This window comes from Diadema antillarum, unplaced genomic scaffold (genome assembly GCF_040938485.1).
Source record: "Diadema antillarum isolate AM-2024a unplaced genomic scaffold, OU_Dant_1.0 seq00000742_RagTag, whole genome shotgun sequence".
Classification (NCBI taxonomy): domain Eukaryota; kingdom Metazoa; phylum Echinodermata; class Echinoidea; order Diadematoida; family Diadematidae; genus Diadema; species Diadema antillarum.
Genome location: NW_027271639.1, coordinates 143,620 through 162,891, shown reverse-complemented (window position 1 = coordinate 162,891; position 19,272 = coordinate 143,620). Strand labels below are relative to the sequence as shown.

Below are 19,272 nucleotides of genomic sequence, written 5' to 3'. Positions count from 1 at the left end.
TTCTATTTCATTGAAGCATATATATATATATATTTGTTAAATTCATTGATTTGGCTTATTGCCATCATGGTAAGAGTGGTCGTATAACGGTAGGGTAGTAGTGGATGTTACTTTAATTCGGTGTAGTGTAGTTTTTGTTGATACAAGTTTGCATGTTAATTTCAGATATACCGTGTGTGTTTTCTTCTGGACCCCTCGGTAGAACAGCTCCACAATGAGGGCGGAGCTGAGTAGGGCTATCCAGCCACAGTTTCGTGTACTTCTGTGATAATTTCTTCGTGTTATTCAATAAAAAGTGATGTACATATCTTTTTTTATTTTGCGGAAAATCAATCAATCAATCAATCAATCAACCAACTATACAAAGTATATTGACTTTTACAAACTGCTTGACCAGAAGAAATCTTAGTTATATTCAGAGAATCAATGTATCAGACACAAACTGTACTCCCATATTGAGACTATTGAGACATCCTTTGTACAAAAGGAACTATCATGAAATTGACTCCACTTTCTTCTCCAGAAATCAATGCTCTCACAGACAACTTGCAACCATATTTTGAGCGATTGTTCGATGATCGCATGACCCTATCAGGCATACAACTCACCCTTGCAGAGCTTGGCTGAGGGTTCATAGTCAAATCCTTCGGGACATTCACAGACGATGCTGTGTCCCCGGGAGGTGCAAGTGCCATTCCCGCAAATTCCTGGATTTCGTGTGCAGGCATCCATGGCGTTAATGCCTGTATGCATGCAAATGGTAGTAGATATTTAAGTGATGGCATAAATCTATCCAACGCAGAAATTGGCCTGTGAATGATACTTCTTTGCACACCAACACATTTTCATTGGGACTTGGTGACATGCTAAATTTTACCTTCAGAAATGCAGAAATGCTAAGCATATTTGTACTTTGTGTTAGTATCTGGGAATATGTATACTACGGGAGATAAACTGACTAACAAAGAGATTTGTTATCAGATAGCAGACATCTCTCATGGAAACATTGAGAGTTCAATCACTTTGTATTCGAGTTGTCAATGACTTACAATAACACAAAAGCTATCTACCATCACTGTTCACCAACTTCAGGCAAAATCATTCACTGTTCCCTTCCCCCATCTCCCCCCAACCCTCCCCCCCCCCAAAAAAAAGTAATAAATGAATAAATACATTTAATTTGATTTTTAAAAAATCTGTTAATTCTACCAAATCACATTCAATACTTTTGAAAAATCAAGCAAAATCATACAGATATTAGAAATTTCTTTCTGAACGATAAACCATGAAAATGTCATGTGCCATAATGAAATTACAATCTTAAGAAATAACAAAAAGGAAAAAAGGGCCAAACAGTTCATGTAAGTGATTAAAATTACAGTGTCAACATGACGAGAAAATATCCAATATAAATCATTGCGAAAAGGCAAATTAACCGACATTAATTGCAAATACTTGTGCAATAAATTTTGATAGGCTCAGTTGCTTATCTGCACTTTTTAATTTTACAGAGCACAGTCGGGACACATTGATGCATTGCCTTACTACTGCTTTCTCTATGGCATTTTTTATTTGCTTTTGCTTTTGCTTTAATAAGCAACGAAAGCAAGGAGAGATTATATCACATGAGAGAAGAAAATGGTTCTTGGCTTACTTTTGGGAAACATCATAAAGCAAAACTACTTTAAATACATCCATAACATATCTCCTGAAGATTTCAGAAAATGAATACACATGCACAAATTAGGATGAAGATATAGGAAAATGTAGAGGAGTAAACGGTTTGAGAAGAGACATTAGGAATGTAATTTTGATGACAGGATACAATGCCTCCAAAATATATTTTCAACTAAGAAGAAAACACCAGGGGCAATTCAAGTCATACACACATCCATTGCATAGCACACAAGCTGATGAGAATGCCATCTTTCGCAATGTGACAAGCTCTGGTTCATATATTGTCCATACAGCACACCTCTACCATCTAGTATCGAGCTTACAAAATTTAAGAGTATTTAAGATTGTTTTTAGAGATACATTTTGAGTTCTGTCATGTCGGGACATCTTCAATTCCAACAACTTGATTTCACACCAACTGAAATGCGAGAAAGCGAGGATGCCAGACTGTAGCATGAAATACAAACTCGCATGAAGCATTTCTCTCACAAACACAAATGATCCCAAAGAAACAATTTAACAAAGGTACACAGATCAGATTCAGTCAAATACAATCCACTAGAAATGGCATGATTATGAACAAGAGCTTGTCACAACGCCATGAAATTACACTTACGCTGAAAATTTCTTACCGATACATCGCCTGCTATTATAGCTAAACTGTTCTCCGGGAGGACAAATGCAAGCAAAGCTGCCCTTTTTGTTGACACAACGACCATTATTACACAAAGTGGGATATCTTCTACACTCATTCAGATCTAAATAAAGGCAAATAAAAATGAAATGCATATCTTAAAACACCAGCGAGCAAGGAGCCAGATCACTGGACTGAAATAACATTCCACAGGATTTAGTTCGCGACTGCCTGCCAACTAAGAATCATTACAAAATTATGATTTTTAGAATATTCAGAGTTCGAAACACAAAGAAAACAAAGTCAACATTAGTTGAAATTCATATAAAATCAGAGTGAGACCATTGCATTCCATGTTCTTTTCAAAAATTTTACAAATATATGCGTGCGTGCATTAAAGACAGCCAATCCCTTTTACATGCAAATTTTTGAAAAATTGGTGAGAACACTTAGGTATTGAAGAAAACATTATTTGGAAACCTCCTGTAAATTTTGAACTCAAGAGGGTCTTTATTTGTTTAGTAAATTGACCGTTAAGATTTGAATATTTTTTTCGTACTACGAAAAAAATTACAAATCTGAACTACTAGTCTAGTTTTACAGACCTGTGTGATGCACTTTGTTATAGTTGCACGTGTAGTTCATGTTAGTGGTGTGTTGTTATTTGCTATCGACAACAAAGTAAGAGAAGCTAGTGAATTCTTCATTTCTAGCTGACAGCTTTAATATGCATATATTTTGTTCGAAGTATAAGTATAATTATTACAACCACAGGAGGATTAATGTATGCAGCTGTGCCTAGTACACAGAATACGTTACGGTGAGCGTTTCGTGCATTGTTTGAATTTTAACGGCTAACAACCTTCTAATATCACATAAATGTTATAGATTTACAATAGTCTTGTCATTCTGGTAGAATATATCATGTTCTGTGCTATTTGGGAAGGAATGCAAAAGGGAAGGGCTATCTTTAACATCAGAAATTCAAATAATACTTGAAATACAAAGAAAAGGTTAATTTTCTTCACTTTCTCTCTTTTTTTCTCAATATGTTCTTTCAAATATTTTCTCCTTATATGTTGCTTTCCTTCATTGATACAGTGATCTCAGCCATGGAGAAAAAAGTACACTGAAGATCAAATGTTGTGGTTGGAACTAATTTGTTATGGAAATGGATCATTAGCTTCATTTCAATGGTTTGATGTTGGCTTTGTTTTTGACATTCACATGGCTCATCTTTACAAATGTCTTCCTTTTTTTTTTGGTACAACATTAATGGTTCTGTGGCAGGGAATCACAACTAGACAGAATAAAAGAAAACAGTGCATCATGGCTCATAGAGGAAAGACAACAAGTGAAACAACACAGGTGCATATTATATTGAAAATGCTGAGAAATCATAATCAAGACACACAACACATTAGAAAAGGTAATATGTGCCTTTTACTGCGTCACATTCGAACAAAGAGTCATAATATAGAAATTGTTCAAACAAACACAGTTATATTGATAGACTGGGTTACAAAAACATCAAAGTGCACAAAAAAAGAGAACACAATTGTAGATTCAGAGAGGAAAAGTCACATGATAAAAAATGATAGAAATGCAATAAATGCACTAAAATAACAACATTAGGAGAAGATTAATATTCCTATCAATTAGAAGAATATCTGTTATAAAAACTCAATGTCAATGAAGGGTGATGTGTATATCCATGTAAAATTCTTGCATATCATTTGTCATTGCAAAGTGTTCCAATCAATAAAACATTCATAATCACTCTGTGCAATAAAGCATTACATCCATATCATATCTCCTTGTTCTCAATCGTCAATTTCATCATCTGAACCGTGATCAGGTTCATCATGGATCAACTCTGCTTTTTAATTGCCATAGTCAACGTGGTAATCGGCAATCAATGTTATCATTATCATTAATTTTTCAATTCCCATTGGAACAACGCCACCACAAGTCACAAGGGCAATGCTGCATCTCACCTGCACACTTCCTCTTCTTCTTCTTGTACACATATCCCTCCGGACAGACGCAGGAGTACCCTCCTATTCTGTTCTGGCAGGTCGCAGAACCGCAGATTTCGGGATCACGGAGGCACTCGTCCATATCTGGCAATTGATTGCAGGATCGAAGAGAGTGAGAGAAAAAAAAATGATTGCATTCCACTCTACACAACAGAAAATAGCTCTTTGCAAGGTTATTAAAGTTATGATGACAATGCAAACCCCAACAATAAGAGTATGAGGGTGATGATATGGTGATAAAGACCGAGTTTGGTGAAATTTACCAAGATTCTTTAAGAAAATGCTAATGTGTTTATTGGCCCCAAATATGGTCCTCCTCGCACGGCCCCAGGGGGACACCCCCAAATCCACAAAGAACAAACTTGAAACCAAAGTCACCTACTCATTCAATTCAATTCAATTCAATCATAGTTTATTTCCAATCATCGAAAATCAAAAAACATAGTACAAAGTATACATGTGATGAAATAATACTGTTCAAACGTTTGTAAAAGGTTCATGTAATATATATACGAGACAAATTATAGAACAACATATAACATGTACAATATTTAGGAAAACACTGTATAAATACTTCGTGGGCGAGCGGAAAATAAATTCGATTATGGAAAATAGTGATCCACTAAAAAGCAAAGCTTGTCGGACGTGGATCGCTAGATAAATAATGAGTAAATGATATACTATTCTATAACAATATACATGTAATTATTTTGAGATACATCGGTTGGGAAAAAAATATAGAATACCAATGCTAGTGCCCGGACACTGCTCACTGAACCACGCGTACCGGGAAAATATGACAAGGACAACACGTTCATACACACATTCGATTACCCACACGTATATACACTGTAAGACTGTATACATGAGATAATTACTCATAGCACTAACACTTCTGGTTCAAGAGTACAAGATTTTAGGGATTCCTTAGTTTGGAGCTTTTGTAAATCCCATCTATTGCATCATAACAAGGACAAATTTGCCTCGTAACATAGAATATTCTTGTTCTTCAGCAGTATAAAGCTACATATAAACATGGAAAGAGCACAAGCAAGAACTTTCCTAAAGACTTACCGACACAAGCCCTGAGGATCGGGTTGAACTGGAAACCATTTTCACAGAAGCAGATGGCACCAACCTGAGGCGCCACGGTACACGTGCCATTTCCACACATGTCTGGCCTGGACAGGCAGGTGCTTTCATCCGGCGGATTGCGTGACGTGGTGTGACCCTCCAAGTTGGTGGTGCTTGGTGGTTGTGCTGTTAGTAGTGATCCAGAATTGGAGAAATCAATGGGAGGTACAATTGTACATCCTCTAAAAGGTCTTTTCACAAAAATTCAATATTTCCTAATTCCCATGATGGTGTTTTGCATATTCAAACAATCCAGTTTTGTGTTAAGTAGAATTTGAGAAATACATCAGTCAATCACTTAACCCGTTGAGGACGAGTCCCCCGGATACTCGGGCAAGCATCTATGGGAAATATGTGTTGTAGCAAAATCAGTCCATCCTCAATGGGTTAAGATTGTGGTGGGCTACTCCTCTCTATTATTTGGAACTGAGTGATAACAATATTAATTATTCTCATCTTGGTATCAATTACCAGTATTTGGAAGCTATCAAAATAATACTCCTGATGACATCCAGATATCTTTTCTTCATTGCACAATGTTCAAGATTTAATGCCATCCAGGAAAAAACACCACGTATTCATTCTATAATGCATTAAAAAGAGCTTGCATAAAATCTTGTGCACAATGCATTTCACACATTACACATACAAAGCAATTAAAGCAGCTGCACACAGTGTGTCAGTGAGTTATATAACAATGACATAAATTCAAGTCTGTTTATGTTTTTTTATAGAGGATTAATGTCTGATTTTCAGAGTGATAAATTTGAGAAGAGATCTGGTAAGAGGAATACAAATACAAAAATCAATCTGCAAATGAATGATTATGTCATGACAAGAGAATAAACACGAAAATTATTGGCAAGTTGACAAAGCTAATTTATTATTCCAGAGTTGGTGACTGATCATGTCCCAATGTGTTGCTTATCAGTGTTTTGTTTGTCTGCCATATGATAATAGTACCTGTAATACAACGGATGTATAGCGCGTCTTTCTCATGGTAAATTTACTTGACGTGATAAGATCCTTTAGATCCTATCTGCTCATTATGTTCAGTAGTTCTCTTTCCTACATGCAAACACATCTATACCATGAGAACCAATCATAGAACAACAGCACAGCCAATCTTACTGATGCACTGTCTTCTTGTTTCGTCAAACTGTGATCCCTGAGGGCAGATGCAGCGGAAAGAGCCCTCACTGTTCTCACACTGGCCATTGCCACAAACATCTTGCATTATTTGGCACTCATTCACATCTAAGTAACAGAAAAAAAAAAACAACAACAACAACAACAACAACAAAAAGTCATTAGAATTCTTTGAATCTAAAAAGTATGTGTGACAAAGAAGTCGTCAAAGGGGAGTGAACATATATCCTACTGACATAATGCATTCCTTTAGATTTTTAGTTAGTGTAAGCCTGTCATATTTTGCAATAAGTCTGGGTGTGGAAAATATCTTATTCTCAAATAAAATAGATTCATATTTCATGCATACTTTCAAATCAAAATTCTGCATCAAAGGGCAATTACACTGTTATGTCCATGAACTTTTTAATCGATCAGTCTTCAACAGGTATAAAAAAGCATGTAGGCCTACATAATAAATATCTTCTGAAACTTTTTGTGTACACAGATGAAGAACATAGTGGAGTACTACTTGCTCAGAGGGTGTGAAAACACCCGAGTTTGAAATCAAGCTATTTTACAAGGTCCTATTAAAGGGGATGGCTAGTAACTGATCAGTGGGAATGAGTGGGAATGCTGGAGGATGATTGTTCCAATCCTTGTGGGATTCATTTAAGAGTACATTATATTTCTACTGTTGTGTGAAAATTATTTGCTTCAGAACGGTCTCATATTCAAGTAACATGCAGATTAATCCACCGTCACTGACCAGGGACGCTAACCTGGAAACATTAAACTGCACATTACTTGAATATGAGACCATTCTGAAGCAAATAATTTTCACAGAACAATAGATATACATGGTTGTATAATGTACTCTTAAATGAATCCCACAAGGATTGGAACAATCATCCTCCAGCATTCCCACTGATTCCCACTGATCAGTTACTAGCCATCCCCTTTAAAATGCCCTCCACATTTCCCAGCTTTTACCTTGTTTAATTTATGCCGAATGAAAACCATAAAGAGACTTAATTAGGAAGAGACATTCAGGATAGTACTAAATTCATACAGGAGAAAATGAGAGAGAGAGAGAGAGAGAGAATTTAAAGAAAAATGTCAGGAAGAGGTGTTCACATCTTTGTCAGATTTGCCAGTCTTACCGATGCAAACTCTCAGCTCTTCATCAAAGGTGTACCCCGAGGCACAGCCGCACTGATAGCTTCCTTCTCTGTTGAAGCATGCTCCATCCCCGCACGGAGAAGGGTCGGCCTCACACTCATTTATGTCTGTCACATGGCACAGACAATTCAACATAGGCAGCATGTGGGTAAGAACAAAGTGATTTACTCAGACTGTCAGAGCTGTGGGTAACAAATCTAGCAGTCCCATTCATGCCCCCAATATCAAGTCTGGGGTACCATTTGTATATTTGTACATTTGGTACATTTGGTACATTTGTAACAGTTGTAGGCCTATATTTGATGTTTCATATCAGTCAAGACTCATTAACTCGATCAGCACCATTGACATTTTATTTCTATATACGCTAAAAACAATTCTAGGATGATGGTCCTTAATTAGTAGGTTAATTTCTTATCTTATTAGTTGGACATTACTTCCAGTAAATACATTGCATACTTTATGTAATCAGCCTAAAATGACATAAAACAAAGATGACAAAGGAGAAAAGGGAAAAGAAGTAGAATGATAACAAACAGATGTGATAAAAAAATAAAACCTACAATATCTCAGTCACAGATGTCAATTCTAAATCACATATACTGGTACTCTCCCAATCGACAATTGCTCACCGAGACATCCTTTGCCGTTGCCGCTGACGTATTCGTAACCTGCTGGACAGATGCACCTGTAGCTACCCTCTGTGTTCATACAGGTCCCATTGCTGCAGATTCCGCGATATTCTGCGCACTCATTGGAATCTGAAAAGTGCAATTCACATGCATGTATAAAAATGCTACTTCATTACACTCAATCCCGTTGAAATCTAGTCAGCTCTTGTTTCTTCTTAGATCCACTTAGTCTATGACTGCAACTTGACTTGTTACATGCACAAATAGAGAAAACCACATTAAATTGATGGAACTCAGTGAATTTAGACATGCGCAGAAAGATATTTGATTGATATCTACATTGGTGATTCATCAGTGAATAGTTCTAAATATCAATATAAGAGTCTGAATAGTTCCTTTTTTCTATTAAAGAAGCCAATCATAATTGTTGTCAGAAGTCATTAAAAGCGTAAATTAGAACATAAAACTTAAACTCATAAATTTAGTTATTTGTTAATAGTCATACAACCATTTCTGTCTAATTATTGAACATCTATTTTTCATTCTTCATTTTCAATTTCTCTTTCTCTACCCACAATAAAGAACCCATAGCAGAACCTGAAATGTACCAGAATATCTCCACTCACTTCTCCATAATACATTTGTAAACACACATGATACATATAAACATTCCAGTGGAATAGTTGTTTTTGGTATGTCCGGGCCCCTTTCTTTTGGATGTTCTTTTCCTTGTCATTATTCATTGCAAATCTGTGCCCGTTTTTTTTTTTTAAATGTGATTTGCGATCCATGATATAATGACGTACAGCTTCAACATTGTAAATTTATTAATGGGATCATCCTCAAAAGGCCAATGGCCTACTGCTGATTTCCAACACTATTTAACCATAACTAGGCCTGGCTATTTAGGTAGCTCATAGATATCTCAGCCGCCGACCGCGCGATAGTGACGAAAATTGGCACACACACTGCCTATGATGTAATCTAAAGTGCCACGAAGTTAGATTTTTAAAAAAAATTATCATTTATGCTAAATTATGCTAATTTATGCATCATGATACATGAAATCAGACAATTTGGTATAAAACACTAAATAAAGCTCAAAATGGGCACATTTTTTGTGTAAATATTTTTTTTAGTGTCTTGAGCAAATATAAGGACAAAAAATTGTGCCATCAGAAAAAATTTCTTAAGTATTTTATTGTTTTTTTATTTCTTATGTATTTTTTTGTTTTTTCGACTTTGTTCCGAACAAGAAATTGTAATCAACAAAACCCCTAAATAATCATGTTTTTATGAAATTTGCCTGAAACTAGCACAGTTTGCTTTGAAATTGTACACAAATTCACGTTTTTTAGCAATTTTTGGTCTGACACGCACATACATATTTATGCGCCACTTCGGAACCGTGCGCCCGGGCATCGCAAATTTAGTGTCAAAAGATGCGGGAGACTCGAAAGAAAAGAAGTCATGAAACGTCATGGCAATAGCTTTTCGCATTAGTGATATATCACACGGAACGTCGAGGGGGGGCCTCGGAGCCCCCCCCCCATAATACTCAAATTGTTACGTCAATCTTCATCACACATTTTTTAATTATGACTATGTACTTACTTTAAATAATTTTGTCTTGTATATACAGTTGAACCTCTCGTATCCAGACAAGTCGGGACCGGGGCTCATCCGGATAAGGGATTTGGCCGGATACGGGAGACTCAATGCTTTATACATGTACATATACATACACATGTACTGATGTAGCCCATTGTGGTACCACATGTAGTAATGTGTATACTGCAACCTTTTCATTGTTACATTTGGGGATGTTTGGGGATGTTAAAATGTCTGAAGGTAAGCAATTTGGAAGGAAATTTGATGTAATGTATGTTAATCATGTTGGAAGTAATGTGTAATTCATGTGTGTTTGTGTAGGAGTTCTCAAGGAGTTGGGAATCCCCCTTTCCTCCCGTAATTATAAAAAAAAAATCACGGCGAGATTGCGTCCGTATAATAGAGAGATCCGGATAAAGGGAGGCCGGATAAGAGAGGTTCAACTGTAAATGTATATTTTGATTGATTGTCTCTCTGTATGTATTTTAACTGAATTTGTGGAAATAGACTTGAATTGAATTGAATTGACACTTTCAAACCATACTGAGTTCAATCAGAAATCTTACCTATGCACAGGGAGAGGGCCTCATCAAACATAAATCCATATGAGCATGAGCACCGGTAGCTGCCCGCTGTGTTTGTGCATGTTGCATTTCCACAAATCCCAGGTGACATCCTACATTCATTGATGTCTGAAAAAAGGTAAAAAATGATGATGCAAATTAACCGTTCCATGAAGAGCATGACGTTAGGCCTATACCTCTTTTGGAGAGACAATTTTTCTATGTACATCCATACTGAAATGTATCATTTTGCACAAGGTATTAGTCTTTTTTTTTTTTTACTTCCTATGCCTTTCAAACACTTTATTCTGTATTTCTGGCAAATCTTTTAGTGTAAATACCGTCATTTATATCAATGGCAAATACACTGAAATATAGAGTTCAATATTTTGACTGTCAGCTTGGTAAAATGAAAAGGTTTTCTGAATTTGTCTGTACTTAATTTTAATGACAAGCTACATCTTTGAATCTCTCTCCCCTAAAAAAGAAAAAAATAATGTGATGTGTATAACTACTGCATCTATCAAAATGATACAGTATTTTCGCAAATTCCCTCACTTTATAATAGCATTCATTTGGGATCAGTCATTTTAAAAGAATTGGTGACAAAAAAAAAAGAAACCTATGGATGAACATAGGTCAAATGTTAAACAGATGCCTCACCTCTACAGGTTTTCTCCTCACGATCAAAGTCGAATCCATCACGGCACACGCAGCGATAAGATCCGACCATATTTTCGCACCTGGCCTCAGAGCCGCACGGATTCTCACTGGAATAGCACTCATCCAGATCTTGAGGTTGCACCAAATGGGATAAATAACAAGAAGACGAGATCTTTAAAAGCATTTAAAAGCATTGCTGACAGTGGGATGCCTGAAAAGAGATTGTATCACAAAAACATCACTGTTCACTATATTTGATTTTATTGTAGATATGAATGAAAACTGGAAGGTTATTTTGATATTTTGAAAGGTTGACAAAGCACAACATTATTATATATATATATATATATATTTTTTTTTTTAGAGGGGGAAGGAGGGGGAACTGGTAATCATCAGTTGTGCATAGGCTTAATTAGCCCTATAATATCACATACCTGCATCTGTAACAATCAAGGGATGCACATTCACAAATGATAGGCAAAATACTTTTGAAAAGATGGACAGAAATGGGTGGACAGAAACAGAAAGATTCTTTCCTTGTAATCAATTCCTCAACAAAACAGCAGGAACTGAAAAATTAATTTCAATGAACATGGGAAGATAGAGGATGTTCTGTAAAATCAGTGTAGAAAGAAATAAACATGATGCACTGTCCATTTCTTTGTGTTATTCAAAGATTCACAAATATATATATATATATATATATATATATATATATATATATATATTTATTTATTTGTTGTCTTGTGTATTTTCTGAGGGTCCCATATCGTACAGGCTTTGCTTCTTAGTGGGACCCTCTATTTCCATCCCCATCCTTAGTTAACTTGTATTATATGCTTTATGTATATATCAAAAAAGATATAATTGTGGGGGGTTTTTTTTATTTGTTACTCATTTTCATATGTATTTTGTTAAATCACATTCTGCAATTATTACAAATATCCTTTGCATATACATTGTGTATAATTTCTTGTTTATTTGATGGAAGTGAAAATAAATTTGAATCTTGAATCTTGAATCTGTTCTTTTTTTTCTTGGTATATTTCTCTCACCTAGACACTGCCTCATTCTGAATTCGTATCCAACGGAGCACACACACTTTATGGTTCTTCCAGCATCAACACAAATTCCGTTTCCACAGAGATGACCTAAGGTGCTGCACAGGTCAAAGTCTGCCAAAAGCAAAATTTATCCCAAAAAAAAAAGATCCAGAAACTACACATTGCAAGAGGTGCATGGCAGGAGGGATGACATAGAATCACATAAGTATAGATAGAAATGTGACAAAAAAATTGAGTATAAACATCTTATGCTAGAAAACAGATGCATAGACATAAATGTGAATGGATTAGGTAGATACATGAATGGAAATATAAGTATGTATATGAATAGACACCAATTAAAATGTATGTACACTTCTGAATCACACAATAGTTTTTCTTCCAAATTAGTCTCATATGATAAGAGAATGCTGCGGCAAACATGCATAATAATGTCAGGGGTCTCATCTCAGTTTTGGGGAAAAACATAGAATTCATCACGATGCAAATTTTGTTCTAACATTCAATTTCATCATCCCACTGAGACAAACGTATGTGACTATTTAGTATTGACAAGGGATTATCTCAGTGTTATCATTCACTTCTTTCCAAGACCTTTTGTGTAAACATTTTCACTTGAGGGGCAAAGTTTGATCATAGGTAAAGTACTATAATCTGCAGAATTGTTTTGTGCATTGTCAAACTGATTAGAAACCTACAAAAGGATGTCACATCATGCAGATACAAATCTAATGCTGAGTTAGATTGCATAATTATTTTTCTATCTATCACTAAATACTACTACGATAACATTTACTGTTTCTCCTGTCATTATTTACCAAGGCAGTTTCCGGCATCATTATCAAACTGGAAACCCACGGGGCATGTGCAGTCGTAACCATCCTCTGTTGGAACACATGTCCCATTGCCACAAATGCCATCCAGGACCACACAGAAGTTTTCGACTGTGAAGTACAACATCCAATCGAGAGAGAACTCACTTGAAATATCGGAGGTGATGGAACAGATGGAAGAATGCCAGAAGTCCGCATGCACCACATTATCATGTCATGTCACCATCACTTAAACTAATTTGCATTGATACAGCTTTTCAAAGCAAAGTCACTCCTTGATATAAAACATGAGGAACCTTTAAAGTCCAGATACAGCCCTTATCACATGTGTCCAAGTTTGATGAAACTGCTAGCATTTTGTTTGTCTGAATTTTATTCCATTTGTTGAAGTACATTTTAGCATGGTGTGGAATTTAACTTTGACATACTACATCCTAGTCTGCTACATACATGCTGAAATAGGGTGGATGCAAGTGTTGCAAGATATTTGCAATTCTGGTAGAAGTTGAAGTAATTGTAGTTACCACAGCAATAACTTAAATCTTCATGTTCTCTTTTGGCTTTTATAATGCAAAAACTGATATCACTGTAGCTTACAACTATAAAATTCTCCATGTGAAATGAATCTTATATTAGTCTATACTAATTCTAACACTAGCATTTAGTAGTGAGGTGAAGTACTTGTAATCTAACCTTGTGAAAAACACACAGAGTGCCTGCTGCATTTTATACACATCAAGATCATTTAACTCAACCAAGCTCAGAAAAAATGATTTAAATGAATGAATAAATAAGTAAACAAACAAAGTAACTACAGTCACAGACACAAAAATAATAAATGAACATACAAACAATAAAGAAATGAACAAACACAGAAAGAAAAAAGAGACCAGAACATAGTTTTACATCTGCTGTACCTGCGCATATAGACAGGTCCTGGTCATAACGGTAGCCTGGTGGACAGGAGCACTGGAAGCCACTGGTCAGGCTCTCACAAGTTCCATTGCCGCATACTCCCTGATACACCACACAATAATCCTGGACTGGAAGACAATGTGGTTACATGAACTTGACTTGCCTCATTGTTAATATTGTTTATCAGTATTCTTTTTTTTCTCTCCTTCTCTCTTTCTTTCTTTCTATCATTCCTTCTCTCTCTCCCTCTCTTATTATCTCCTCTCCTGATTTACTCCTCTGTCTGTGTCTTTCTGTAATCTCTCTGCAAATTGAAAATTCCATTAATGGTGCATTCTTCCTCAAAAATCGATATTAAGAATGATGCTTTGATTTTCATCTTCATATCAGCACACCTCATAGAAGCAAAATTTTAAACTCTTTTTGTGTCATCATGCATCATGGTGTAAAACCTCTTGTGTGCCAAATCATTCTGAGACTGCACCGCATGAGCACTTTTATCATTATTATTATCATTATTATTATTACCATTATTAATATTATCATTATTATTATTGTTATTATTGTCATTATTATTATTATTATTATTATTATTATTATTATTATTATTAATGTTATTATTGTCACTATTATTATTATTATAATTATTATGATTAATGTTATTATTATCATTATTATCATCATTATTATCATCATTATTATTATTATTATCATTATCATTATTATTATAAGTTTATTTGGCATTTCAGATAACATTCCTTTTTTTAAACCATGTAACTTCTTATAGAAGCATTATGGTAGAAATACAGTACAGTAGGCCTAATTGTATAGAAAATTGAAAATTGCGAGCTTTGCTGTGCTGTAAATTCTTGGACAAAGCTATGGCTATTACTCTTTTGATGTACAATGGCATATTGAGATTTATCATTTAATTTGTGTGAGGAACTATTCGGCATGTTCTAGCAAAATATGCCAATTTTGGCAACTGTGTGAACGTGGCACATCAAGATTTAATTGATATGAAATGAATGTATTGATGACCACAGGCATACCTGCACAAGTCCTCAGGGAATCACTGAATCCATAACCTTCTGGACAAGTGCATTCTGGCCCAGCGTTGGTGCTGGCACACGAGCCATTCCCGCAAACACCGGGTGTGGCACAGTGGTCTATGACTGAAAATAAAGAGAAGTATCAGTTGTGAATTTATGACTGCTCAAGAGCTTTATACCGACTCATGCACCAAGCTGCTGCTGAGGACAGGTTTTAAATCTTTGCTTTCACATGCTAGAAGGATAGTTACTTCCCCAGTTTGGATGTGTAATATTCATACAACATTTTCAGCATGGCAAAGCTGTTTATAAATGTAGTGGTATTTGATCAGTTTCTTTGCGGACAATCGATGGGATGTCTGTCCAAGAAATAGAGAAGGACACTGTGGGCTTGTACTATCTGCTAAAAAAGAATTTGGCATGAAATAAGATACATGTAATAAACTTGAATCACCTTGATCAAGTCAAGAAAGGATTGAGAATACCACAGTACTTTTGTCATTTCAGAGGCTACCAAGAGTAAATTAGCTATATAGAGACAGAGACCCTGATACAATCATAAATTGGGTAAGTGGAAGTTGATGAATGGAAAGAAAAATTTGGACAGTTAAGATCATCCATGAGGAAAGAGAAACTGATGAAGGAGACATTGTACACACGTATGAAAATGCTCAAAAGAAGTAGGCCAATTGCTTGACAACATGTGGTACTTTGATTAGAATGCTCAAGTGAGAAAAGAAAAAAAAAATCCCTTACAAAGGATAAGCACAACACAAACTGGGGAAATAAAGTCAAATTTCAGGCTTACAAAAAAAAAAATAATCACCACCAAACACTAAAAATCCTTCATGGGGGAACTCATACTGCCAAATTTGCTCACCACTGTGGCAAGGATTGATAGAAAAGAGAAAAGTAGAAATAACATCGAGGGAAAATGGGGAAAAAGAGGGAGAGAGACAGGAATGAAGAGAGATTGCCTACAGGAAGCTTAAAAACAGCAACAAAAACAAAATAGAAAAAAAGAGGAGTACAAGAAGAGACTAGAGAATGCATTTTGCAAATCAAGCACATATCCATCCCCATAAAGGGGAATATCCTGGCTTAGAGAGACAGCAGGGGGAAATGGATACAGACAGACACATAGACAAAATGGCAGCCAAGGCTTGTAGGACAGCAAATTCTGTGTAATGACGGACCCTCATTTACAAATGATTGTCTCACTGTAACTAATTCCACCATGGACCCAGCTGTGTTTCAGTGTCATTTGCCCAATTTTGCTATAATTACCAATTAACAATCAAATTGATTCTATGAAGGAAAAACAAAATCGATCAAACTACAACTATGGTGGCAAAAAAAAAATGGAGAAATGGTGACCTAGAATGTCTATGTCTGATTCTTTGTGGTTACCCCACAACAAAATTATCACCGTCTGGTAAAAAAAAACAAAAAACAATGACAAATTTGGCAAATCTCAGGAAGCCATCACACATTCAGAGATAATAAATGTCAGTTCCAGTCAATTGTGATGGTTATGTTTGGTATATACCGCTGAGCGGGCAGGAAATACAGACATAATTGGAACATCGTGATACTGTGAACACTCTCGTACACATCACTAGTCCCGACTTACAGAAGTCATAAAATAGATGTAAATGGAAGGACACGTACTGCACAAACACTATTTCAACACCTCAGTCTCCTAAACCTGCACTGAATCTGGCATGCTGCCTGAATTAATATCAGTCAAAAACAAATTTCATACAACTGTTTTTGTTTCTTCTTTTCTTTTTACATAGGACATTTGATGTAGAATCATATGTTGTGATCTCCACTCCATGTCTCTTGATATATCCTGACTATAGCCGATGTGCCTTCATATAGAAGTGATGCAAAATTCTTAGACAAATTCATAATTTCACAGCTTTCTAAATCTCTTTTTCTACACAGCCATTTCATCTTAGCATTATCTTCAAAAGGTTATTCATATGAAAATGAAAAAAGACGAATACTGAGTCCCCACATTTCCTATTCTGCATGTCTCTGATATGTCATTGTATGTTTATATGTTCAAATGTTTTTGTTATTGTTCCTCTCACTCTCTTTTCTTCATACATTATTCAAAATCCTAATTATTATCCATTTTTTCAGTGCTTTCTTGCTGTAGGAGAAGGTGAGAACAGACTGGAAGTTGGATGACAATGACATTTCGATATCTTACTTATCTGGGCTGATATGACTGGTATGTTCTCATGAAAACAATTTTCCATATCCTAGTTTGCTATGTTCTGAATATCTGCATCTAATGACCTACTATTTCATTCATTCAGATAATTGTACAATTTTGTATCCATCAATTTATGCATGCATTCATCAATTTACCTACTCATATAAAGATGTTGAAGTTTTTGTTTTGCAAGATTCTTTCACTTTATCACCTAATCACCACAATCTTTATATCTGTCTTATGTAATATGATTTTCTGTTTGTATTCTATGTCCGCTTGTAGTTTATGTTGAATTGCCAAATAAATAATGATAATAATAATAATCAGTCAAGGTTTCATCCTTCTTCTGTGGGAATTTTTTTTCTATCACCATTCAAAGTTATCTAAATGTTGTGCTGTGAATGAGCACTGATCATAATGGAGTTCTGTGTTTGAGTGAAATAAGTTAAATTTCCCTATGATCGCTGAGCTTATAATTTCCCATTGTGGGTTTGCAAATTAGAAACAACAACAAAACACACACACACACTTAACTCACAGAAATTACATGAGATAAGAGACACCAAAAAGCATTTAAAAAGAAATTCTGGTATTCCTGAACACAATTTACCCTCCATTCCTTTCAGATAACAAAAATGAGAGTTTATTAGTTTTGAACTCTGTTATAAACATATACTTGTTTAACACATATTTTTGCCATCGCATAACCGTGAAAACAGAGAAAGTTTAATAATACTTCTCAAGTCTTTCAAAATGATGGGCTGACATCCAGGAATAAACACTTCCCACAGCTGGGTAAAATGACTCATTTCTGACAGATTACTACAGACATTGTATTGTCATGCAATGTGCCAAAAGGTGGCAGGTCCAAAAGGGAATGATTAAGGGAGGACTATGAGGCCTGTAAACACATGACTCATGGTGACCTGGACACTGACCTATGCATGTCTTCTCTTCTTGGTCAAACTGGTGACCCTCTGGGCATTCACAGTCATACAGGATCTCCTGGTCAGTACATGTTGCGGCGCCGCAGATTCCGGGGAAGATCTCACATTCGTTGATACCTGTGGATTTTCGACAAGATTGGGCACAGAAGTTTGGTTTTTGTTTCAGGTGGGCTTGGTTTCATCCAAATCCAACAGGAAAGGTAGTAATTAATGCTCTTTATAGACGATTTTATGCCATTAATGCCTGTACATCCCCTTGGAAGAACTGTTTAGGCGAAGAGAATCACATGCCATTTCTAAAGGGGCATGACTACTGCTACCATGTGCACTGCTAAGCTCAAACTGGGGGTGGGGAGGGGGGTATAAAGACTGAAGAGTATGTGAATGGTCCTATTCACTGGGCCTAATACTGCACGCGTGTACACCATGTTCCCATTGGTCATGACAGTCTCGTTTCAGGCCACCGTGGACAAAACAGGGGACGTGAGACAGCGCGGTGGGACGAGACAGGCAAACGTGACAGGACATGATTGCTGTGGATGCTGGCCGTGTCAGATTTTTTAAGTTGTCAGAAAAAAAAAACAGTGCTATGGCAGTCCAAGTGCTGATGAGAAATCTTGTAAGCTGCAATAAAACAGGGTGAACACAGCAAAACATGACGGCACGTAAAAGGCACATATACATCTCCAAAGAAATATAGTGTAGATCTAAAAGCATTCTTTTTTCATTGTTCAAAAAATGATAGGTATTTAACTTTAGTTGAAGGTACATTTTTAGCAACAATTCAAAGGTGTTTATGACAGATGACGATTTTTCAATTAAGACTAATAAGGAGTACCTTAAAGCCAAAATTGCTGAACAAAATTTCACAAAGGCCGAGTTTCAATTGTTGAGCAAATTTATGGCAGAAAAGAATTCTGACACATCATCGAATTGCCACACTGCAATGGCATTGACAAATGTGAAGTGTG

The 19,272-nt window shown here is 35.9% G+C and overlaps 1 protein-coding gene across 1 annotated transcript in view; it reads right to left on the bottom strand.

Moving 5' to 3' along the window:
* Positions 1-19,272, bottom strand: part of LOC139738447 (uncharacterized) — a 116,597-nt gene that overhangs the window by 17,114 nt on the left and 80,211 nt on the right. Inside the window, exons 15-28 of the mRNA XM_071649068.1 lie at positions 18,293-18,418; positions 15,128-15,250; positions 14,078-14,203; positions 13,146-13,271; positions 12,319-12,438; positions 11,264-11,392; positions 10,604-10,729; positions 8,427-8,555; positions 7,776-7,901; positions 6,624-6,741; positions 5,425-5,597; positions 4,309-4,434; positions 2,310-2,435; positions 609-743 (exon numbers count right to left, since the gene is read on the bottom strand). Coding sequence (XP_071505169.1) covers positions 609-743; positions 2,310-2,435; positions 4,309-4,434; positions 5,425-5,597; positions 6,624-6,741; positions 7,776-7,901; positions 8,427-8,555; positions 10,604-10,729; positions 11,264-11,392; positions 12,319-12,438; positions 13,146-13,271; positions 14,078-14,203; positions 15,128-15,250; positions 18,293-18,418 — 1,809 coding nt within the window. The remainder of the gene's footprint in view (positions 1-608; positions 744-2,309; positions 2,436-4,308; positions 4,435-5,424; positions 5,598-6,623; positions 6,742-7,775; positions 7,902-8,426; positions 8,556-10,603; positions 10,730-11,263; positions 11,393-12,318; positions 12,439-13,145; positions 13,272-14,077; positions 14,204-15,127; positions 15,251-18,292; positions 18,419-19,272) is intronic.